The sequence below is a fragment of the Megascapheus bottae genome, chromosome 2, assembly GCF_031878675.1.
Source record: "Megascapheus bottae isolate mThoBot1 chromosome 2, mThoBot2.hap1, whole genome shotgun sequence".
NCBI lineage: Eukaryota > Metazoa > Chordata > Mammalia > Rodentia > Geomyidae > Megascapheus > Megascapheus bottae.
Genome location: NC_143510.1, coordinates 91920724 through 91945285, shown reverse-complemented (window position 1 = coordinate 91945285; position 24562 = coordinate 91920724). Strand labels below are relative to the sequence as shown.

The 24562-nt window shown below is 51.9% G+C and overlaps 1 protein-coding gene across 2 annotated transcripts; it reads left to right on the top strand.

The window, feature by feature from the left end:
• On the top strand, positions 1-24542 carry Rangap1 (Ran GTPase activating protein 1). 2 transcript variants are annotated; one of them, XM_090328798.1, is made up of 16 exons: positions 1-270; positions 6635-6784; positions 9481-9608; positions 10433-10492; positions 12624-12803; positions 14789-14923; positions 15169-15327; positions 16046-16159; positions 16856-16955; positions 17043-17127; positions 18184-18355; positions 19637-19756; positions 21603-21705; positions 22845-22933; positions 23030-23151; positions 23643-24542. In XM_090328798.1, the coding sequence occupies exons 2-16, from the start codon at positions 6673-6675 to the stop codon at positions 23710-23712; spliced, it is 1749 nt and encodes a 582-aa protein (XP_090184924.1). In that variant the 5' UTR covers positions 1-270; positions 6635-6672; the 3' UTR covers positions 23713-24542. The 2 variants fall into 2 exon arrangements, with proteins under 2 accessions (XP_090184924.1, XP_090184923.1); XM_090328797.1 differs by lacking the exon at positions 1-270 and adding an exon at positions 4522-4718.
• Positions 24543-24562: the final 20 nt, after the last annotated feature.

The following is a 24562-nucleotide window of genomic DNA, read 5'->3' as shown; positions in this document are numbered from 1 at the left end:
AATCAAATCGAAGGAAAGAAACTGCCGGCTTTCAAAATCCTCCTCCTCCGCCATCATCCACCGCCCGCCGGAGAGCAGGTGGTGTCGGGGACGCCAGTGACGAGGAGCCCCGGGAGTGCTGACGGACAGGCGGACTGGGCACTGGGGCGCCCGGGCCCTGGGGCGGCAATCGGACGGGAACAGAGCCGACCCGGCCTCCACGTCGCCCCCGCCGCGCCCGGCGGACGCGCGCGATCGGCTCGCCCCACGCGGCGGCGCCGCCTGCTCACGGTAGGACCGGGGTTCCTTTCCTCTCCGGGGCGCCTGCCCGGGGTGGGGCTCGGAGCCACCACGGCCTTGCCACCCGGACGCCCCTGCCCGCCCGACGGCCTCCTCCGCTGCTCCTTCCGCAGAGGCAAATCAATGAGGAAACCGAGGCATGGCGCGGGCGTCGGACGCGAGGCCGCCCGCGGGACGGCTCGCGTGAGCGCGTCAGGCTCACGTGGGGGCGGTTCGAGGCCCGGGCAGCCCGCCCGCGCCCGCCGGCCCGCGGGGCCCGCGCCAGCCCGGGCCCGCGCGAGTCGCCGCCGACGCTCGGGCGGACCCGGGGACGCGCTCCGCGGGCCTCGCCCACGAGGCCGCCCTCGAGGCAGCGGACGTCGGCGTCCGCGTGTGCCCCGTCGGTCTTTGCACTCTCGCTGGTTCTTTGCTGGCTTTGGGCAAATCAGTCCGCCTTTGTGCTTTGACGTGGATGGAGCGTGTGTGTGTGTGTGCGTGTGCGTGTGTGTGTGTGCGTGTGTGAGCGTGTGTGTGCGTGTGTGTGGCGTTTCTCCCCTAGACCTGGGAATGGCTGTCCCCACAACACTTGATTCTCTTCAAGTTGTTCTAACTTGGAATAGTTAGAGGTGGCTTAATTTCCAGTTAATTTTTATTGAGATTCTATTGGTCATTCTGGGGAGCCTTTTCTAGGTCAAATCTTATAGGTGATAGATTAGAGCACTTATGATCTGCCAGAAACCTTCCAGTAGTCCTCAGAGGAAAAACTAACATGGCCTTTGTGACTTGGAGGTCCACTTCTTTTTCTTTTTTGCCAGTCCTGGGGCTTGAACTCAGGGCCTGGGCACTGTCTTTGGACACTTTTGCTCAAGGCAAGTGCTCTGCCACTTGAAGTACAGCACCACTCCAGCTGTGCTACTGGAGAATCGAACCTAGGGCTTTGTACATGCTAGGTGAACACTCTACCAGTAGGCTATTCTCCTGGCCTCTTCCCTTTTCTCATCTACCTCCTTTCTCCCTGCCTCTGTGTGCTCCATTCCCACTCTTCTCAGGTCCCCAGAAACCTTGGCTTATTCTGTCCTCTTTGCAGGAATGGTTTGCTTCCACATGTCTGTATAACTTATTCCAAGATATCCTTCAGGTCTTTGTGTCTTTCTTAATAATGTCTCCTCTAGGGGCTAAGAGTTTGGCCTAGTTAGTGGTAGAGTGCTTGCCTGCCATGCATGAAAACCGGGGTTCTATTCCTTGATACCACATACACAAAAAAAGCGGGAAGTGGTGCTGTGGCTCAAGAAGTGGTTAGAGCCCCAGCCTTGAGAAAGTGCAAGGACAGTGCCTAGGCCCTGAACTCAAGCCCAGGACTGGCAAAAAAAAAAAGTCGTCTATAATTACTCTAATCCCCCCCCAAAAAAGAACAAAACATAGACTCCAGTACAAAACTCTCCCTCCCTCCCCCTACTCTTCCCTCCCCCTCCCTCCCACTCCCTTTCTCTCTCCCTCTCCCTTACCTGTCTTCCTGTTTATTATTTATTTTTGGCTGGTCTTAGGGCTCAAACCTGGGGCCTGGGTGTTGTTCCTGAGCTCTTCGGCTCAATGCTAGCTCTCTACCACTTGAGAAACAGTACCACTTATGGTTTTCTAGTGGTTAATTGGAGATAATAGTCTCAGACTTTTCATGCCCAGGCTAGCTTTGAACCTTGATCCTCAGATCTCAGCTTCCCCAATAGCTAAGATTACACATGTGAGCTACCAGCACCTGGCTCTTCCTGTTTATTTTATTTTATTATTTTGGCCAGTCCTGGGGTTTGAACTCAGGATCTGGGCACTGTCCTTGGGCACTTTTTGCTCAAGGCTAGCACTCTGCCACTTGAGCCACAGCGTCACTTCTGACTTTGTCTGTGTCTGTGGTTCTGGGGAATCTAACCCAGGGCTTCGAGCATGCTAGGCAAGCACTCTACCCCTAGGCTTCGCTCCCTGCCCTTCCTGTTTATTTTTTTCTTTTTTTTTCTTTTTTTTTATGTTTTATTTATTTTATTTATTTATTGCCAGTCCTGGGCTTAAGCTCAGGGCCTGAGCACTGTCCTTGGACTTTCTCAAGGCTAGAGCTCTACCACTTGAGCCTCAGCACCACTTCTGGCTTTTTTCTATGTATGTGGTACCGAGGAATCGAACTCGGGTCTTCATGCATGCTAGGCAAGCACTTTAACCACTAGGCCAAACTCCCAGCCCCCTTCCTGTTTATTTTTATACTTTTGTTTTTTCACTGCTAAGGATTGAATCCAGGGCTTTGCATGTACTAGACATATTCTTTACTACGGAGTTATAGCCTCAGCTTCCTGTTTGATTACTAAAATGCTAGGTATTTTGTTTAGGCTGTAAGCTGCAAACTAGGTATGGTTTTCATACCTGTAATCCTAGCATTTGGGACACTAAAGCATAAGGATTATGACTTTCAGAACAGCCTGGGATATATAACATGATCCAATTCCTCTTCCCCACCCCCCAAAAAAAGGGAATCACACATAATCTTCAAGAGGGAAGGGTTTTATTTCATTTACTACCGTGCTTCTGATCCTTGGAGCAATGTCCAGGACAGTGAATATTGTTTTGTTGAATGATTACTAGATATCTTAATTTGAAAAATATTCTGTGCTTGCTGTTAAAGATAGTGTAGCAGCTGGGTGTTACATTGTCCTGCATCCCAGAGACTGTAGGAACCCTAAAGTAGCTTCCTAAATATCTAGGCACTCTATCCCCAAAATAACTAGTATAGGGATGGCTTAGATAGTTTTATGCTAACCATAAGTAAAAGCATCAGGTACCAAGCTTGAGTTCCAGTTTCAGACCCAAAAAAAAAAGACAAGACAAATGACCATTGTAAAGTACAGCACTGGTGGCTCATGCCTGTAGTCCTAGCTACTCAAGAGGCTGAGTCTGAGGATTGAGATTCCAAGCCAGTCTAGCCAGGAAAGTCCAGGAGACTCTTTACCTCCAACGAACCACGAAAAAAGCTGGAAGTGGAGCTGGAGGATGAGACAGAAGATAAGGAGAAAAGAGACTGGGTGGAAGGATGAGGGGCTACAGGATTGTGTCTAAGGATGGTGAGGTTGAGTAGAGGGTGCCTTTTCTTCTGGATAGTACTTAAACTCTTTATTTTGTTGTTCTTTTTTTTAATATTTTTTATTGTAATTAATAAAAGGGTTACATGATATTTGCCAGATAGAAGGTGCATTAATTCACATACATGGATACCCTTTCACATGTCTTGCTACCCATTACCCTCCCCCCACCCACCCCCCACCCCCCAGTACTTAAATTCTTTAGGAAAGTGAAGTTGTTTAACTTTATTGACTTTTGTGTTTTTTTGGCAGGGCTAAGAAATCACACCCAGGGCCTCATACACGCTAAACAAGTCCACTGAACTCTAGACCAAGTTGTCCATTCTACCAGTCTGCTGAGCTCTAAAGCTAGAGCTTACTAGCTGTGATATTGTACAATGTGAATTGAATGATCTTCGTGCTTCCTGAAATGTAAACCTGATAGTGATAACGAGTCATTTGGTATGCCTGTGAGCTGACCACAGCCGCCTAGGTTGCAGCAGTTTGGGGCTGGTCACTAGAAAAAAAAAAAAAATCAAGCTGCCTTAGGGGGTTGGGACTTTTTGCCCATACCCCAGCCTCTGGGTAAGGGAGAAAGACTGTAACGGGAAAGTTGTAAACCACTTTAGACAGTGATTTAGCCAATCATGCTTATGTAATGAAAAATCAAAAGGAGAGAATTTAGAGAAATTCCAGCCCGCTGGACATGGAGGGTAGTGAAGTCCAGAGGACATGGAAGCCATGAGGCCCTTCTCTCATGCCTTCTCTCCCACAGGGTTATCTCCCTCCTCTATAAGTTTTGTATTTGTTATAGGGGCTGGAAGATAGAATTCAGTGGTAAAATGCTTGCCTTTTCGAGACTCCATCCGCAGTACAAACATTCCTTGGAATAAGCCAGCCAACATGAGTCTTTATGAGTCCACAACTGTTCTTCATAAGACAGTAGGTCAGAGAGGCACAGAAACAAGCCTGGGCCTTGCATTGGGTTCTGCCACTCCGTCCAGTACACAGTGGCAGTAGAGGACACCCAGCTGTGTCTGCTACAGAAGGAATTGCTTGTGGAAGAGCATTGTGGGAGAGGCTGAGGGGGCATCTTCTACACCGGCCTATTGTGACGGTGGCCCTTGTGATGTACACACCTCTGGTCTCCTAGGAACAGACAGGCCACCATGTGCTGCACAGGCTCCTGGCCCAGGGCTGAAAGCAGTGGCACAGTGGGCTGAGCCCTGGTGCCCTCCCCTCAGAGTCATGCCAACGTGGGCAGCAGGGCATTCCCTGGGATGGATGACCTGGCTCCCTTAGCCATCTTTGTCCTGTTTGAGGAGCAGGGTCCTCAGACAGAGAGCTGCCAAGATGACCAGGCAGGTGTGTATTTGAGGCAGGCAAAATAATCATAAGCCATTGGTTTGGGACTTGACTGCCATTGACTGCAGGGGTGGGGAAGGCTAAGTTTCCCGGCTAAGGTGCTGTGGCTATAAGACATTACTCATCAGAGGTGGAAACATACTTTCTTGGTACTTTCTTCAGATCTCCAGGGCTGTTGCTTCCCAGAGAGAGAGAAAGAAAGAAGGAGAGAGAGAGAGAGAGTGTGTGTGTGTGTGTGTATGTGTGTGTGTGTGTGTGTGTGTGTTAGGCCTGGGCACCATCCTTTAGTGTTTTTCCACTCATGGCTAGCCTCTACAACTTGAACCACAGGTTCACTGCCAGCTTTTTACTGGTTAATTGGAGATAAGAGTCCCATGTGCTTTCATGCCTGAGCTGGCTTTGAACCCTGATCTTTAGATCTCAGCCTCCTGAATTGCTAGGATTGCAGGTGTGTGAGCCATTGTGCCTTATTTTTATTTTTTATTTTTTGCCAGTCCTGGGATTGAGCTCAGGGCCTGAGCACTGTCCTTGGATTTTCTCAAGGCTAGAGCTCTACCACTTGAGCCTCAGCACCACTTGCGGCTTTTTTCTACGTATGCGGTACCAATGAATTGAACCCGGCCAATTAACCACCAGAAAACCAGAAGTGGCCCTATGGCTCACTAGCCACAGAGTACTAGCCCAGACTTCAAGCCCTACGACCAACAGACCAAACAAATAAAAATAAAAGGAGGAGTCTGCCAGGTACCAGTGGCTCACACCTGTAATCCTAGCTATCCAAGAGACTGAGATTTGGAGATCACAGTTCAAAGCCAGTCCAGACAGGAAAGGTCATGAGTTCTTCAATCAACCTTGAGTAGAAAAACTCAGGGACAGCATCTGTGCCCTGAGTTTAAGGCCCAGGACCAGCGCCAATATATATATATATATTTTTTTTTTAATTTTTTTTTTGCCAGTCCTGGGCTTGAGCTCAGGACCTGAGCACTGTCCTTGGACTTTCTCAAGACTAGAGCTCTACCACTTGAGCCTCAGCACCACTTCCGTCTTTTTTCTATGTATGTGGTACCGAGGAATCGAACCCAGGTCTTCATGCATGCTAGGCAAGCACTTTAACCACTAGGCCAAACTCCCGGCCCAGAGACTTTTTTTTTTTTGCCAGTCCTGGGCTTAACTCAGGGCCCTGAGGCCTGTCCTTGGATTTTTCTCAAAGGCTAGAACTCTTGAGCCTCAGCACCACTTCTGGCTTTTTTCTACATATGTGGTACCGAGGAATCGAACCCAGGTCTTCATGCATGCTAGGCAAGCACTTTAACCATTAGGCCAAACTCCCGGCCCCCCCCCTTTTTTAAAAATAAGTTTCCGACTATGAATAAGACCCTATGCTTGCTCCCCAGATGAAGGAAGGGAGAGAGGGAAGAGGGAGGGAAGGGGAAAAGGGAGAAGAAGGAAGGAAGGATCTCCTCAGGGTTGGGTAAGGTATCAGGAGAGAAAAAAGCCATCCTGGGTGTTTGGCCTTACTCTCCCTTGCCTTAGAAAATCCAGAAGCTAAACCACTGGAGGAAATGAATAAAAGGGCACAATGGGGACCAGGAGTTTCGCCTAGTGGTAGAGTGCTTGCCTAGCATGCACACAGGCCTGGGTTCCATTCCTCCGTACCACATCCATAGAAAAAAGCTGGAAGTGGTGCTGAGGCTCAAGTGGTAGAGCTCTAGCCTCGAGAAAGTCCAAGGACAGTGCTCAGGCCCTGAGCTCAAGCCCAGGACTGGCAAAAAAAAAAAAAAAAAAAAGTCTCTTGAACTTTCATGCCCTGGCTGGCTTTGAACTGTGATCCTCAGATCTCAGCATCCTGAGTAGCTAGGAATACAGGCAGAAGCCACCAGCACCCAGCTTTTTAAATTCAGTTTTGGCCTCTTCAGTTTGCAGATCTCCGGGGAAGCCAACCATCGTGGCGAGCATGGCCTCTGAAGACATTGCCAAACTGGCAGAGACCCTGGCCAAAACCCAGGTGGCTGGGGGACAGCTGAGTTTTAAGGGCAAGAGCCTGAAGCTGAACACTGCAGAAGATGGTGAGTTCCTGGCTGGTTTTATAAGGGAGACTACTTTCTGTCAGTCTCTTTCAGTCTCTTCAAGGCTTCATTCTATTTCTTAATTGTTCTGTGAAGTTGCTGGCCCATTCTAAGGTGCCTATGTCAATACTTAAGAGGCCTCCTGGGGTTTGGGCCCAACCGGGGAAACTGGTCTGAAGTTGTCTGCCTGGTTGTCACATGCAGGGACACTTTCCTCTCCTCCCTTGGGCCAAGGACTGCTGGGAGCCTGGTACTTTCCGCCCCTTGAAATTTGCAGATTCCTCCCTGTACTTTATCTTCCACCCTCCCATCCTCTGTGGGAGGTAGGCAGAAATGCTGCTGTTTTATAAAGGGATTTAAGAAAATTATGTAACTCCTCCAAGGTCACACAGTAAAGAGCCAGCACTTAGCTGAATCCTAACCAAAGCCCTGGACCCATGCTTCTAAGGAGACATTGACTTCAGAAAACATATTTGCTGTTGAGTGACATTTATGTGTATTTTATTTGTATTTGTTTGTTAGTCTGGTTCTGGAAGCTGAACTTAGAGCCTTATGCCCTCTCTCTCTTGACTTTTCCACTCAAGCCTGGCGCTCTACCATTCGATCCATAGCTCCACTTCCAAGGTTTTGTTTTTGCTTTTCTTTTTTTGTGGTGTGTGTGTACACTGGTCCTGGGGCTTGAACTCAGGGCCTAGATGCTGTTTCTCAGCTTTCTTTGTTGTTCAAGTCCGGTGGTACTCTACCTCTTGAGACACAGCTCCACCTCTGGAATTGTGGTTTTGTGTTTGAATTGTTCTTAAAAGAGAAAGACACTGAGAGCAAGAAGAGCCCCCTGAGAGTTAAATTCTGGGGTTGAGCCTTGTGTTAGAGGCAAAGGGAGATTCAAATCCCACAGGGAGCTTAGGGAAGAGGCTCTTGCATTCAAGAAAAGCCTGGAGACCCAAGTGTAGGCCCAGAAGAGGGGCTCTGGCTGGGTGGGCTTAGGTCTGTATGTTTACCAGACCATAAAGATGGTGGCTAGAACAAAGGTTCTTTCTTCAGTAAGTTATTTAAGGATCCAAACTAGGCCATTTTGCTTTACAAGCATCTTAAACTTTTCTATGCAGTGGTACAGGCTATTAAAAAAAAGTGGCAGACTGCCTCATGGTAATGAGTGGGTCTCAAGGAAAGATCTAGGCCCATCCCCAGCATGTTAGTTAGGAGAGAGGGTGTGTGTGTGTGTGTGTGTGTGATAATGAAGGTGTAGTTGTGCTAGGGCTTGAACTCGGAGCATAAATGCTGTCCTTTAGCTTTTTTTGCTCAAGGCTAGCACTCTACCACTTGAACCATAGTTCCATTTCCAGCTTTGGTGCTTAATTGGAGATGAGTCTCCTAGATTTTCCTGTCCTTGTTGACTCAACACTCAACTGTGATCCTCAGATCTCAGCCTTCTGAGTAACTAGAATTTAGGTGTGAGCCACCAGCACTCAGGGAGGAGTGGTGTTTTTATTTTTTGTCAGTTGTGGGACTTGAACTCAGGGCCTGGGCAATTGTTTAGTTTGGCCTGACTTGAAGACCACGAAGTGCGGCCTGTGTACTTGTGACTTCTCCAGACCCTGTGTCGAAAACTTGCACACTTCATATCATTCACGCAGCGTAGGCTTTCCTGGTGCCCCGAGTGTGTCTTTTTGCTTCTTTTTGGACTGTGGAAGCATTCTACTCTTGTCTACTTGGCCCATCTTTGGCCATTAGGCAGGAATATCTTTTTGGAGTGTGGCTTCGCGAGGGCAGTGAGATCACCCAGCCCTGGAACCCTAGGGAACCAGATGCAGAAGAGGGGCTGCGGTGGAATGGAACACGGGGATGAGAAGAGTTTGGTGAGATCAGCACATTTAGGAAAGTCAAGTTGAAGCCTTGCTTTGCCATTTATTTCCCCACAACGCCTAATCAATCATTCCATGAACTCTCACTTTCTTCCTGTAGAATTAGGAGGCTTAAACCTGTCCAGCCTGGCTTGTCCTGAAACAGGTTAATGAATGGCAGCTGCCTGACTTCACTGGGCCTTCCCTGGTCGCCTCATGTCTGGGTTCACTCCACTGAAAACTTGACGCAATGGTTGCTCTGTTTTTAGATGGAGAATGTGCATAAAGTGCTTAGATTTCAGCTATGGGCTCGTCTTGACATGATCTATATCAAATAATCATTCAATATTATGGATAATATTAATATTGTAGCAGGCTGCCCTTGACAGAGATAGAGGTCAGGAAGCCTGCACAAAAGAGATTGGACCTGGAGGAAGTCAGGAAAAGGAGGAGGAGATGTTGCAGGGAGAGGGAAGGATGGAAGACAAAAAGGATGATGGGAAAAAAGATGAAACCATCCTCCTGCTCAGACAGCTGTGTGTGTGTGTGTGTGTGTGTGTGTGTGTGTACGTGTGTGTACGTGTACAATCCATTTGGTGAAATCACCTTTGCTTCAAGCAGCCCATTACTCTTTCTCTGGGGTCTCTAGCCTTTTATACACCTTGTTGTGTTCCTTGTGATGTGGGAATTGGCTGCATGGCCCCACTAGGCGGGGCCTCTTTTCCACGCTCACATTAGGGCCCAGCTGGTGTAGGTGTGCCTAAGGCTTCAAGCATGTGTGACGTATTATCCCACTCTCCCCTCCCTTGTGACTCCAAAAATCCAATGCTCTGTTCGTTCTTTGGCTCTGGGCAGCTAAAGATGTGATTAAAGAAATTGAAGAGTTTGACGGCCTGGAGGCTCTGCGCTTGGAGGGCAACACCGTGGGCGTAGAAGCGGCCAAGGTCATTGCCAAGGCCTTAGAGAAGAAGTCAGAGTTGAAGGTACGATGTGTGGGGTCAGCTGGCCCGGGCTGATTGTGGACAGGTATCTTCCGCTTCCTGGTGACTGCTCCTCAGCCCCACGGCATTCCATCCCTCCTTCCCTCCCTCCATCTCTCCTTTCATCTCTCTTTCCATCGGTCCCTCCTTTTCTCCTTCCTTATTCTTTCCTAAAAATGAATTCTGTGTGCTGCGCCTTTCTTGGCACATACAAATGGTTTTCAAACTCTTCTATCCCAGCATTCTCCATGTGGGTTCCATTGAATATGTTGCCATGCCCTGTGGGAGCAGCAGCCCGGCTCCTAGCTCCTCAGGAGGCTGAGATCTCAGGATTGTGGTTCAAAGCAATAGAGCAGCTAACTTTGAGCAAAAAGAGTTCAGGGACAATGCTCAGGGTTCAAGTTCAAGCCCCAGGACCAACCAAAAAAAAAAAAAAGTAGCAGCATATGCAACATGTCAGCCTTCCCTTCCTTCTAGCTTATTTATGTTCAAAAAGTCTGTTCCTCAGACTGGAAATCTATATGGGGCTGGGCCTGTGCTCTCCGCTCTTCATTTAATCCCTGCACCAATCACCCCAGCTTAAGGCATTGGGGGTATCAAAGGAACTGAGGCTCAGAGGAAATGATTCAGCAGCAGAGGGCTGTACTGAGGGCACCTGAGCTCACATAAGCAGGTGCCATTACAGGTGGGCAGTATCAAGCTTGTCCTCTCATATGGTGAGTTGTAACATTTGCCACCTATAAGCCCCAACCCTGAGCCCAAATCTTTGCTTCAAAAGACAAGAAATGAAGTTGATGCGTCTCAGCTAACCTTCTCCTTCCCCACAGCGATGCCACTGGAGCGACATGTTCACTGGAAGGCTGCGGTCTGAGATCCCACCAGCCCTGGTGAGAAATAGGCAGCTCTCCCCAGGCCAGCCCACCCTGCCCCACCTCCCTTCTTCAGAGACTAAGATGCGACTGACGTACATGCCAAGTGGGAAGCTGAACAGGGCTTAGCACCAGAGTCAGGGAGGACCTGGGATCGTGGGGAGGACCCAGGACCGTGGGGAGGACCCGGGACCGTGGGGAGGACCTGGGACTTTGGGGAGGAACAGAGACCGTGGGGAAGACCCGGGACCGTGGGGAGGACTCAGGCCCATGGGGAGGACCTCAGACAGTGGGGAGGACCCAGGACCTTGGGGAGGACTCAGGCCTGTGGGGAGGACCCGGGACCAAGAAAGGACAGTAGGACAGGGCCTGTTTGGCTTCCATGGGAAGCTCTGCGGCTGCCTTCCTGGCCTGGGCCCGCTGGGTGCAGGTGTTCAGTGCTCACTGTTCTGGTCACACCGGGGCCTCCTCAGGTTTTCATTCTTCCAATCGCATGGGTTTCAGAGACGCATGCTCACCTCCTCCTAGGTGGGCCACCCAGGGGCTAGGCCTTCCTGGCGCTGGACAAGGGTCTCCTGGTGGGGCTTCGTCCCCTGAGAGTTGGCAGTGTTTGTGCCCAGCCTTGAAGGGAGAAAAAGCCCCAGAAAATGTAGGGTTCAAATTATCCACTCAGGAAATCTGGGTGGTTGATTTCACAGGAGAAGATGGAGGCCAGGAGAAGACCTTTCCTGTGGCTTTGTTGGCACGTGCCAGTTGTTGAATGGTAGCATTCGTTTGCCAGTGTTCTTAGCTTTACATCCTACTGATCACAGTGAGTTTTTAGGAAGGGAAGAGAACGTGGGGCCAGGCAGGGAGAAGTGAGCCAGACATGGCTTCCTACCCTCTGGCATCTGCTGGACCTGACTCGGGGAGCGGAGGAGCCTGGGGACTGGGAGAAGGGGGAGGCCTTCTAAGGACGGGGCAGCTAAATAACATCTTGCCTTGTTTCCCAGAGCAGTGGAAAAACAGCAACAGCCTCAACTACTGTGTCCACTGCCTGGATGAGGCAGATTATCCTCTTTCACATTCCTCCCATGCTAAGCCATCTCCCCCTACACGTGTGTGCCCCTCCCTGTCTCTGCTGGAAGCCCCTCACCTCTGGCTCGTTTCTGCTTAGGGACACTGGGAGGTTGCGATACACTCAGCTCCACAGAGGTCTGCCAAACCTGCTTCCTACCTCCTCCATCTGCCCAGATGGGGCCCAAATCCTAGAGGCATTTGTGGGGCTTCCCTCATTCCTTTACTTCTAGGGTAGCCCCACTTTCAGCAGGTTACCCTGCCTTCGTGCATAGGCTGTGCTCCTCACCTACTTCTGGCCTCATCTCTTGCCCACATCATACTTCTGAGTGGCCACCAGTCTCCTCCTGCCTGGCTCCTTGTCCCTAGGACCTCATTTCTTTGATAGTGACCTCCAAGTGTCTTTCCTCAACTTAAGGGTCCATATTTTATTCCAGTCTTCAAAGCTCTTGTCTGATTTTGACCCCTTGGTTGTCTTCTGTCCTGTCCTTTGCTGCATCGTGGCTTGTATCTTTCTGCTCTAGTTTTTACTGCTACCTGGAATTTTTTTCATGCTAGCTCAGATGCCACCTCCTATAGGAAGCATTCCAGACGAGCAAATGCACACGGGCCCCGCTTGTCAGTGGTCTTCTAAGTTTCCAATGTAGAAACATAATAAAATTGCTGTCAGGATCAGTGTTTGAGAACTAATGCACCCACTCCCTGACATTTATAACTATAACCCCTCTATACGTTATAAAATAATGTATACAATTAATTTAAAAAATGGTTATAGGGGCTGGGAATGTGACTTAGTGGTAAAATGCTTGCCTAGCATGCATGAAGCTCTGGGTTTGATTCCTCAGCACCACATACACAGAAAAAGCCAAGAAGTGACACTGTTGCTCAAGTGGTAGAGTGGTAGCCTTGAGCAAAAGAAGCTCAGGGACAGTGTCCAGGTTGGAGGGGGGAGGGTGTGGTGGAAAAAAACCTGCTGTAAAAGGCTTTGTGCCACTTCTACACTGGCCTGGGCGCCCTCTGGTGGCCAGGCTGGGCCTAGCATATAGCATTTGGCATGTGTCTGCCAGACTGACCTGAGCCTCCCTCTGTCCAGATCTCACTAGGGGAAGGTCTCATCACCGCAGGGGCGCAGCTGGTGGAGCTAGACCTAAGTGACAATGCTTTTGGGCCTGATGGTGTACGTGGGTTTGAAGCTCTGCTCAAGAGCCCTGCCTGCTTCACCCTGCACGAACTCAAGCTTAACAACTGTGGCATGGGCATCGGTGGTGGCAAGGTGAGTTGGAACCCCTGCATAATCCCTCCTGCATCTACGCCCATCCAACTGGTGCCCCCCCCTTGTCTTCCTTTCTCTTCAAAGGAGAGAGGCCTCACGGGCAACAGCCTGTAGTCAGAAGGGAAAAGGAAAAAGGAATCCGAGAGGGTGGCGTTGCCAGGCAACCATCCCAAGTTTTTTGTTGGCTAGGCAACTTAGGCATTGCTGATGCATAACCTGCTTACATTGAAACATGTGGAGTGGCTACATCTCTGTACCTACTGTCACTTGGAACAGCGGGCCAGATCCAGGCTGAGACCGGATCTCGGGGAAGCCTGCTGCTCAGGGAGGGTGGTCAATGGCTCGACTTTGTTCCCCAGCAGGGCCTTGCCCCCGGTGCTAGCCCTGTCCCTTACCAGACGGGCACTGAGGGCGCTGGTCCTCCTCGTTCCCATCTGTCTATCTAGGCTCCTGCAGACAGAATGGAGAACCTAAGTGTCAGTGCTAGCCTTTGCAGAAGAGCTGAGGACACAGGCCCTGGGGACAGCTTTGTGAAGTCGTTTATATTCATTACAATGGAAGGATGCTGATGTGCTGGACGCCGGTGGTTCACATCTGTAATCTTAGCTGCACACCGAGATGTGATCTAAGGGTTGTAGGTCAGAAAAGTCCTTGGTCCCAAGTCCCAGGGATTGAACCCAGGGTCTGAATAATGTCCTTGAGCTTTCCTCAAGGCTAGTGTTCTACTACTTGAACCACAGCACCATTTCTGGCTTTTTTTTCTATATATGTGGTACTGAGGAATCGAACCCAGGTCTTTGTGCATTGCTAAGCAAGCACTCTTCTACTAGGCCATCTTATCGCCAACAAATTATAAAGAAAACAAGTGGAGCTGTGACTCGTGGCAAAGCACCATTCTTTAGCAGAAGACTATGGAACAACACTTAGACCCTAAGCTCAAACCCCAGTATGACACCCACATGGAAAGAAGAAAAGAAAAGGAAAGCAAAAGGAGCAGGGCAGAAGGATTGAGAATTAGAGACCTTGTCTCAAAAAAATGGTTTTCTAGCTGGACGAGATGGCTCACACCTGTGATCCTAGCTTCTCAGGAGGCTGAGGATCGCGGTTCAATGCTAGCCTGGGCACCAAAAAAAGTCCACAAGATTCTTATTTCCAATTAACCACCAGAAAACCAGAAGTGGTGCTGTGGTGCTGTGACTCAGAGTCCTACGACCGACCAAAAAAATAAAGAGACCTAGGAGTGGGTTTCTTTCTTTCATTCGCCAGATAGTAGGTACATTACTTCTCACACATTGATACCCCTTCTTATGTTTTTGTCCCCATTTCCCTCCCCCAATCGCTCCCCATCATCTTGTTTCCCCCCTTCCCTTTCCTATTTCAAATAAATATATATACGATATACCAGGCATGAAAGTCAGATACAGTAACAATATCTTTCATTCTTTTTTCTTTCTTAAGCTGGTTCTACACCTTGAACTCAAGAGTCTGGGAGCTGCACTTGAGCTTTTGTTCTCAAGGCTAGTGCTGTACCAGCTGTACAGCTCCTCTTATGAGTTTTTTTGGTGGTTACTTAGAGATAAGAGTCTTATGACTTTTCTTCCCAGGCTGGCTTTGAACCGCAGTGCTCAGATCTCAGTCTCTTGAGTAGCTAGGATTACAGGCGTCTGCCACTAGCCCCCAGTGAGATGGAGTTTCTTTAGAAAACCTGGAAAATAGAACTTCTGGCCTGCCCAGCAGAAGCCTATGTCAATAAGGTGGCTGGGAGTCTCTCCTGCATCCACTCCACGGTTCTTGCTTCAGTTAGCCTCCATCTCCTGAGCCAAAGCCCACATGCTCAGCAGGATGTTGAGTGCTGGCAGGGCACCCGTGAGCTGCAACTTGTGCTTTCGGGCCCGAGTCTCTTTAGCCACCAGTGGGGAGGCTGTTCTGTGGCAGCCGCATGGAGGGTTCTAGCCACGCCCTGCATTCTCCTTCCTTTCCCACAGATCCTGGCAGCAGCTCTGACTGAGTGCCACCGGAAGTCCAGCGCCCAGGGCAAGCCGCTGGCCCTGAAGGTCTTTGTGGCTGGCAGGAACCGTTTAGAGAATGATGGTGCCACTGCATTGGCAGAAGCATTTGGGGTAAGTTGGTTTCTACCCTGCCTGCTAAAGTACAGAGGCAGACCATGTGGTGTAGACCACGGTCCTGGGTGTGAATCCCAGTGCCTGCCTGCAGCTTGGAGACCAAGGCGAACCTCTCGACCTCTGGACTCCTGGTACCTTGTTCTGTCGTGGCCAGAACTGCCTCGGCCCTCTGCCTGTGGCTTTCCTGCCCGCTGGATGTCACTCAACACCGGCCTCCTGGCCCCTTCCTTATGTCCTTGCAGATTATCGGGACACTGGAAGAGGTCCACATGCCACAGAACGGAATCAACCACCCTGGCGTCACCGCGCTGGCCCAGGCCTTCACCATCAACCCCCTGCTGCGGGTCATCAACCTGAATGACAACACCTTCACTGGGAAAGGCGCTGTGGCCATGGCTGAGGTGAGTCCGCACAGGGCCAGCAGCTCTGCTGCCCCTGCCGCCTCCGGTGGAGAAGCCCCACGGAAGGCTAGCTGAGGGCTAGGCCAGCACAAGCGTGGAAAAGCCACAGAGCAGTTAGATGTGGGCCACGCTTCCTGGAGAAGCTTTTGCTGTGTGTGTGTGTGTGTGTGTGTGTGTGCGCGCGCGCGGGCGCGCGCTCAAATAGCGATCTTCAGATCTTAGCCTCCAAAGCAGCCAGGAGGCGTGAGCCACCGGCGCCTGCGTGGGGTTTGGATTGTGGCTAAGTTGTGTGGGGTAAACGGCGTCATCTGGGCCGTGAAGAAGTGTCTCGAGTCTCGGGAAGATAGAACATTGGTGGAAGGCCACAGCCAGGGGCGCCCTGCCCCACCTGCCCTGCTTGGATAGGATTCGACCTCCAAGAGTTGGATGGAGCAGGGATGGGCAGCGCAGGAGAGGGAGACGAGGCGCTGGGGCCTCCTCACTCCTGAGACTCCTCCTGTGGGGCTGAGGCTGCGGCCACAGGAGCGACTGTTTGATTTGTGGCCCTCCCGTGGGGTTCAAGGATTTTGGTCGGGGCTCATGATGGGGTGACAAGAGCTCACCCACCGGGTGTGGGTGTGACATGGGACACGGCAGTTTGTGGGGTGTCGCTGATGACGTCACCCGGGCTGCTGGGCTGGGGCCTGCACCCCAGCCTGTGACCCTTGCTCCCACACAGACCCTGAAGACCTTGAGGCAGGTGGAGGTGATCAACTTCGGGGACTGCCTGGTGCGCTCCAAGGGCGCCGTCGCCATTGCCGACGCGGTCCGCGGGGGCCTGCCGAAGCTCAAGGTGAGCTTGAGCTGCTCTCCTGTGCCCAGGGCTCCCACTCTGGGGGGAGGACGTGGCGGCTGAGGTCCGGAGGCTGGGGAGCCTGGCTATTTCCCTGCACCTCTACTTTTGTGATATTTGGGTCTCTTCACCCTTTGAGTCAGTTTCTTCATTTTACCACGGGAGAGAGTCCTAGCGTTATCTTCTGTAGGTACAGGGGCTTGAACCCAAGGCCTCACATTCTCTCTTGACTTTTTCGCTTTTTGGCTCATGGCTGGTACTTCTGCAGACGTTTTGGTGGTTGATTGGAGATGACAATCTCAGACTTGTCTGCCCAGGCTGACTTTGAACTGTGATCCTCAGATCTCAGCCCCTGAGCAGTTAGGATGACAGGCGTGAGCCACTGTGCCCAGCATGGTGGTGGTGGTCGCCCACTCTGTGCCCACCCTGCCCTCCTGTAGAACAGCCAGGTGCTCCCTGCCTCCACCCCATCCTTTTACTCTTTTTGTTTTGCCAATGCTGGAGACTGAGCTCAACACCTGAGCACTGTCCTTGGGCTTTCTCACGCCCAGAGCTCTACCACTTGAGCCACAGCACCACTTCTGGCTTTTTCTGTGTTATGTGGTGTTGAGGAATTGAACCCGGGTCTTTGTGCATGCTAGGTAGACAAGCACTGTACCTCTAGGCCAAACTCCCAGCCCGTCCTTTTACTCGTAGGAGCTGAACCTGTCTTTCTGTGAAATCAAGAGAGATGCAGCCCTGGCTGTGGCTGAGGCTGTGGCAGACAAGACAGAGCTGGAGAAGCTGGATCTCAACGGTAGGTGTGGGGGAGGGGTGCGCCTCAGCACAGCCTGCCCAACCCACTCAACCCCACTCTGACCTCCTCTCCTCCTACCCCGAGCAGGCAACGCCCTGGGAGAAGAGGGCTGCGAGCAGCTTCAGGAGGTCCTGGATGGCTTCAACATGACCAAAGTGCTGGCTTCCCTCAGGCAAGGAACGGCCCCGCCAGGCCTTGTGTCCCGAAGTCTGTGGGTTGAGCACCTGCCACATGCCAGATCCTGTGCCAGGTGCTAGGGCAAAAAGGCTGAGACAGCAAGAGTTGTGACTGATAGAAACGAGGCAGAAGCTGGGTAGCTCACTTCTTTCATCCTAGCTGAAATCTGAGGATCCTGGTTCAAATCCAGGAATATCCATGAGACTCATCAGCAATTAATCACTAAAAAAAAAATCCCTAGACATAGATCTGTGCTTTTTAAGTAATAGAGTACCAGCCTTAAGGGAAAAAGCTAAGAGACAGTGCCCAAGCCTCAAGTTCAAACCCTAGCACTAGCACAGAAGAACAAGCATAAACCAACACTGGAGCTGAGTGTGGGCATGCTGCGAGTCGGGAAGCTTGGTAGCAGGGCTGAACCTAAGGCCGGAGAAGCAGTGGGTCTGGAGGACGTGGGAGATGGGCCCGACCTGCAAGGGACAGGTTTGGAATTGTGTCCTAGAGACCGAGTGGAAAGGAAGAGGTAGATGACAAGGGAACGGGGGTTGTGGGGGAGATGGGCAACAGGAGCAGCCTGCCGGGTCACAGCCCTGTCCCCTGCCCCTCCTCTCTGGTGGGTGCCGTCCATGTCCGTGTCAGTTATACGTCTGTGGGGCCGGGACTCCACTGCGGGTCCAGCCTCCAGAAGACCACAGTGCAGGGGACCCAGAATGGCTCTCACCCAGACTGGAGTCTTCCGCCTGCTCCTACCACACGTAGATTCCTGTGACAGTGAGGTTTGCGTGGCTCTGCCCTGGCCATCTCTGCCCGCCATGTCCTGCCACATTCCTTTCCTCTGTTTCCACGGGAGTCTGGGGCTTGTTTGGGACAGGAACAAGATCGGATCCTTCTGTGTCCACAGCATGGCTTCCCTGGACGATGAGAAAATGAGTGATGTGCTCCCTAGTGAGCCATGCGCACCCTCGGAGCTGTGCTCCCGCCCTCCCCACGCCCCGCTTGGCTAGCCTAGGCTGCTTGGCAGGGAGGGTGTCACTGAGCCAGCTCCTCTCTGCAGTGATGACGAGGGCGACGATGATGAAGATGACGAGGACGAGGGAGAAGAGGAGGAGGAGGAGGAGGAAGAAGAGGAGGAGGAAGAGGAGGATGAGGAGGAGGAAGAGCCACAGCAGCAAGGTCAAGGAGAGGAGTCAACCACCCCAAGGAAGATTCTGGACCCCAACAGTGGGGTGAGTGCTGTTTGTGTTTTGTTTTGCATTTTGAGCTCGGGGCGTAGGTGGGGTCCCTGAGCTCTTCTGCTCAAGACTAGTGCTCTGCCACTTGGAGCCACCGCGCCACTCCTGGGTTTCCTGGTGGTAAGTAAGATTCTTCCAGACTTTCTTGCTTGTCTGGCTTTGAGCCACAATCTTCCTGTCTCTGAACGAAGCCTCCTGGGTAGCCAGGATTACAGGCATGAACCGCTAGTGCCTAGCTTATTTATTGCTTTATGAAGCAATTACAGCATGTAATGCTACTTTCCATATATAATGGTAAAACAGTTAAGCATGGTGCTGGTGGCTACTCGGGAGGCTGAGATCTGAGGATCTCAGTTTGAAGCCAGGAAAGCTTGTGAGCCTTTTTTTTTTTTTTTTTGCCAGTCCTGGGCTTGAACTCAGGGCTTGAGCACTGTCCTTCGACTTTCTCAAGGCTAGAGCTCTATCACTTGAGCCTCACCACCACTTCCAGCTTTTTTCTATGTATGTGGTACCAAGGAATCGAACCTGGGTCTTCTTGCATGCTAGGGAAGCACTCTTACCACTAGGCCAAACTCCTGGTCCAAGAGCCTCTTCAGTGAACTGGGACAGTGCCCCAGCAGCCAGTGACAAATTCACTCATCATGTGTGATCCCAAATAAAGCTCTCAGAACTGTGGTTAGGTGCCAAGAGTACCCACTCCTGTTGAGTTGGGCTTTTCTGGTTCTGCAAGCAGTAAAAGCAAAGTGCTTCTCAGATGTGGGTGTTTTCTGGGTGCCTGCTGGCTGACCTGGTCAAAGCTGGACTGCAGTTCCTAATGGATTCTCATCACTGGGGCATGCATTGTGTGGCACAGTGGAGCCCCTTGAAGTCCAGGGAAGTGGCTTACCCTGCAGCCCCAAGGCTCCAGGACCAGGAGTTGGCATCAGCATGTGTACCCCCACCCGCTGGAGGACTGCACTTGAGAGAGTGGCTTAGTACTTGCCTAGCATGCATGAAGCCCTGAGTTCAGTTCCTCAGTGCCACATAAACAGAAAAGGAGAGAAGGGGCTCTGTGGCTCAAGTGGAAGAGTGCTAGCCTTGAGCAAAAGAAGTCCAGGGACAGAACCTAGGTCCTGATTTCAAGCCCCAGAACTAGGAATGATTATGATAAGAATATTCATAATAGTAGTAGTAATGAGTGATAATTCTACACCTAACTGTCTTGAGCAAGGGGTAGATGGGCCAGGAACTGGGGAAGGAGGGGTGAGGACCCTTACGGCTGTGCTTGTTGTTCAGGAGCCGGCTCCAGTGCTGTCCTCGCCGCCCCCCACAGACGTGCCCACCTTTCTGGCCTTCCCCTCCCCAGAGAAACTGCTGCGTCTTGGGCCCAAGGGCTCTATGCTCATAGCCCAGCAGGTAAGGCCACCTCCATCCCCTCCAGCCCTGTGCCTCTCACAGCCCGAGTTGCCTCAAAGAGATGCGTTGAGGGCTACACAGACACCATGTGTCAGAGGCCGAGCTGCTTGAGACTCTCTGAGGAGGAGAAAGGGCTGGGGTTGGTTTGCACTCAGCCTCAGAACTGCTAGGCACCGGTGGAGCTGAACTCCTAGCCCGTTTTTGCTTTTTTGTTTTTGTTTTTGGGTGAATGGGGTGGAGGAGGAGGCGAGAAGCCTTGGCAATACTGGGATTTGAACTCAGGAGCCTTGAGTTTGCTAAGCAGGTATACTACTGCCTGAACCAGGCCTCCAGCCAGACGTTTTCACTTTGCTTTTTTTTTTTTTTTTTTTGCCAATCCTGGGGCTTCAACTCAGAGCCTGAGCATTGTCCTTGGCCTTTCTCAAAGCTACAGCTCTACCACCACTTTCAGCTTTTTCCAAGCATGTGGTACCATGGAATCAAGCCTGGGTCTTCATGTATGCTAGGCAAGCACTCTGCAACTATGTCAAACTCCTGACTTTTTTTTTTTTTTGGTTAGTCATGGGACTTCAACTCTGGGCCTGAGCACTGACCTTGAGCTCTTCAGCTCAAGGCTACCACCCCTTGAGCCACAGCGCCACTTCTGGTTTTCTAGTGGTTAATTGGAGATAAAATCTCATGGACTTTAGTGCCTGGGCTGGCTTTGAACCATGATCCTCAGATCTCAGCTTCCTGAGTAGCTAGGATGACAAGCGGGAGCCACCACGCCTAGCTGACTTTAATGATTTTTAAGTAGGGGTTTGCACATATGCCTAGACCATGATCCTCTTATTCCATATTCCCACACAGCTGAGATGATAGATGGCTGCCGCTGTATCTAACTTTTTATTAGTTGAGATGGGCCTTATGAACCTTTGGCCTCAAACCATGATCCTCTTGATCTCAGCCTCCTGAATGGCTGGGAATAGCTGATGTTAATAGGCGTGAGTCATCCCTGCTGACTGTTTTGGTTTGTTTAATACAAGCCTATAAATGAGAATGCTCATGACGTCTGTTATCTTCAGTGGTTGTGGAGGGTACACCCCCTGGAGACTTGTGTGGCCTATATTTAGGGTCTCTACCATACCCCAGTGGTGGCTGGAGTTAGGGATATTCTCAAGACTCCAGTGTGCACACATGCTTGCAAGAAGGAAGCCATACTGCCATCTGACTGTGTCTGTAACCCTAGCTCCTGGGGAAGCTGGGGTCAAAGCTTGCCTGGGCAGCAAAGTCAGTGAGATGTTTATCTCCACTTAATCACCAAAAAGCTGCGAATGGATCCACGGCTCTAGTGGTAGAGTATCAGCCTTGATGGAAAAAGCTATGGCCAGGGCCGTGAGTGTGGCCTAGTTGGTAGAGTGTTTGCCTAGCATGCACGAAGACCCAGGTTCAATACATAGAAAAAGCAGGAAGTGGTGCTGAGGCTCAAGTGGTAGAGCTGTAGCCTTGAGAAAGGCCAAGGACAGTGCTCAGGCCCTGAGCTCAAGCCCAGGACTAGGGGGGGAAAAAAAAAAGCTATGGCCAGCACCTCATACTTGAGTACTGGCACCAAAATAAGAAAAAGACCACTGCTGCCAGGCTCCAGCTGTCTTGGTATTTCATGCTTATTTGTCCATTCATTCCACCTGCTGTGCCCCAGACTCCAGGCAGGTGCAGGGACGCCCCGCAGTGAGCTGAGAGCTGTCCGACCCACCCAGGTCCCATGCTTTGCCAGGGCCTCTTCTCAGCAGTCTCCCCCAACGTATTTGAGCCCTGGGGCTCTGGTTCTTGTCACCATCTGCTACCTCTGTGCTACCTCTGTTGTTAGATTGACACATCGGACCCTGAGAAGGTGGTGTGTGCCTTCCTGAAGGTGGCGTCCGTGTTCAAGGATGAAGCCTCCGTGAGGGCCGCTGTGCACGACGCAGTAGGTAATGTGAGTGGCATGGTGGGCGCTGGGCGGCGCTTTCCCCATGCTTAGGGGTGTTGTGGGGCCAATCTGAGCCCACAGCGGCTGCAGCTGACGGAGCCATCAGACCTAGAGTTTACCATACTGTCCATTTCTAGCTGAGGAAAGTGAGGCCGCTTCTGAAGCTCCATGGCTGTGTGTAGTCAGAGCTTGTGTCAGGAGGAGCCAGTCTAGGAAAGCCGTAGTGTCCTGTGTGCAAGTGACACATCGTATGTGGGGTCAGGGCCGAGTCCTTGGAGGTCACCACATTGCTCCTGAGGCCCTCTTCCCCGTCACCACCCTCTCCCTTCCCATCTGTCTCCTCTCGTTCAGCCTCTGCCTTGTCTGAATCTCCTTTGCCCAGGCAGAGTGGAGAAGGGCCTGCCGGGAAGGACACCACTCGTGAGGAGAGAAGGGGATGAGGGAGGCTGTGATGGCCGAGGGAGGCTGTGATGGCCAGGCGAGGCTCTAGAGCATCCTTGGGAGCCTCTGGGGCATTTGTGGAAATAAGGGGCCTGAATTCCTCCCCTCCTTTTTTCCCTATTGTTGTTTGTTGGTCCTGGGGCTTGAACTCGGGGCCTGGGCACTGTCCCTGAGCTTTTTCTCTCAAGGCTAGCACCCTATCACTTAGAGCCACAGTGCTACCTCTAGTTTTCAGATGGTTAATTGGGAGGTAAGAGTCTCACAGACTTTCCTGCCTGGGCTGGCTTTGAACCGTGATCCTCACATCTCAGCCTCCTGACTAGCCAGGATTATAGACATGAGCCCCCAGCACCAGGCTGTAGCCTGGATTCTTTTACACAGAATCCTAGCTGGTCTCTTCGCCTCTCTTTTTGTCACACACACACACTGGGGATCTCTGACACACAGTATGTGTCCCCATTGTGTGAGGTGAGCTGTATACAATGGGCTCGGTCACCACGCCCATCTCAGCCTGTGATGCTGGGTGAGGACAGAGATGAGATTGACTGATCCTTCCGGCTGGCGGCCTCTTCATCTAGTATCCGGGCATCTCGGTCGTCCCTCCTTGACTCACCTCTTGCTGGGCAGGATGGCAGGATGACAGGGCTAAGCCTGTGGGGTCGTGGGTGTCCCCTGCTGCCCTTGCTTCTGCCCTCGCAGATGCACTCATGAAGGCGGCGTTCAACTGCTCGTCCTTCAACTCCAACGCCTTCCTCACCAGGCTGCTGGTCCACATGGGTCTGCTGAAGGTGAGTCTGGGACGAGAAGACCCTGTGCGGAGCGGTGGGGGTCCAGGGCTGTGCAGGTGACATTGGAGCTTGCCCACCTTGTCTGTGCTGTTGCAGAGCGAGGACAAGGTCAAGGCCATCCCCAATCTCTACGGGCCCCTGATGGTGCTGGACCACATGGTGCAGCAGGACTATTTCCCCAAGGCCCTCGCACCCCTGCTGCTGGCATTTGTGACCAAGTAAGTATGGCCTCGTTCTGTGTACACACGCAGGTATGCACGCCAGTACTGGGGCTTGCACTCAGCGTCTGATTACTGTCCTTAGGCTTTTTCACTCAGGCCTAGCACGCTACCGCTTGCACTGGAGCTCCACTTCTGGCTTTTGATGACTACTTGGAGATGAGTCTCATTGTCTTTTCTGCTGGCTGTGAACCGTGATCCTCAGATGTCAGTCTCTTGAATAGCTAAGATTACAGGTGGTGTGAGCCACCCTGCGCAGTTTGACCTTGTTCTCATTGCCCATCTTCGACTCCTGATTGACTGGGGCTTCATTGGCCTGCTGAGGAGGTGCTAACTCCAAGAGTCCCTGCCTGTCAGTCTAAGTCCAAAAAAGGCCAACAGACGGTTGTTTCCCTTGCAGAATCCCTCAGATCAGAATAGTGGGTCAGACATAGAAGATGGGCCTCCAGGGCCTGGGAAGTCCCCCTCTCACTTCCCTGTCTTCCCCACAGGCCAAATGGTGCCCTGGAAACCTGCTCCTTTGCCCGCCACAATCTGCTACAGACATTGTACAAGGTCTAGACTCCACTCGAGCCTCTTCTCATCCCTCAGCCTGCACCTGTGACAGGAGACACTTGAGGAACTGAGCTGCAGCCATGCCCCGGACAGGCTCCACCAGAGGCAGGGAGAGGGTTCTGGTGTGTCCTGTGTGTTGGCGGTGTGTGAGAGCAGGTGTGGGCTTCCTGTCAGGATTTGGGGTTTCAGTTCTCCCTGCTAGACTGGCTCTGGTCCCTGGCAGGGTGCTGGTCCCCAGCAAGCTGCTTTGCCATTAAACTCACCGCCATCCGATTAGTGCCTCAGGTCCGAGGCCCTAATGGCTGCTCCCGGCCCGCCTTCCTGCCCCACTCCTGGGCTGCAGTAAAGCCTGGGAAACCGCCGCTGTGTCCTTGCCCTGCCTTTGTGTCATGGTTGGGCTGTTCGCATCTCTCCTGGGCCTGAAGCCACTGCCTTCCTCTCCAACCATGCCTGCTGTGCTGGCCCCTGGGACTGAGAAGAGACTGAGGTGGGACTGGAGGGCTGTCAGCGGAGGTCAAATCCCTGACCACCTCATGGACCAGAAGAGAAGCGGGGGTTGGAACGGGGCTGTAGAGGCCCTGCTTTCCAGCGGGCCTGAGCTTTAGGGGCACCTGGGCTGGCTCGGATCTGTCCCTCGGCCTGGGGACGGATGGCAGGTCCTCGTGACAGAGCCAGGTCTCTGCTCTTCACAGACTTCGTGTAGGGGAGGGATGGGGCTCGGGGCCGGGCGAGGCGCTGTGGCTCTCCTGCGGCCACATCACCTCCTGCTTTCCTCTGGGCTGTGTCTGGGCTGTGCCTGGGAGCTTCCCAATAAAGTCGTGTGGTAGCTATGGTGACCAAGAGTCTTCTTTCACCT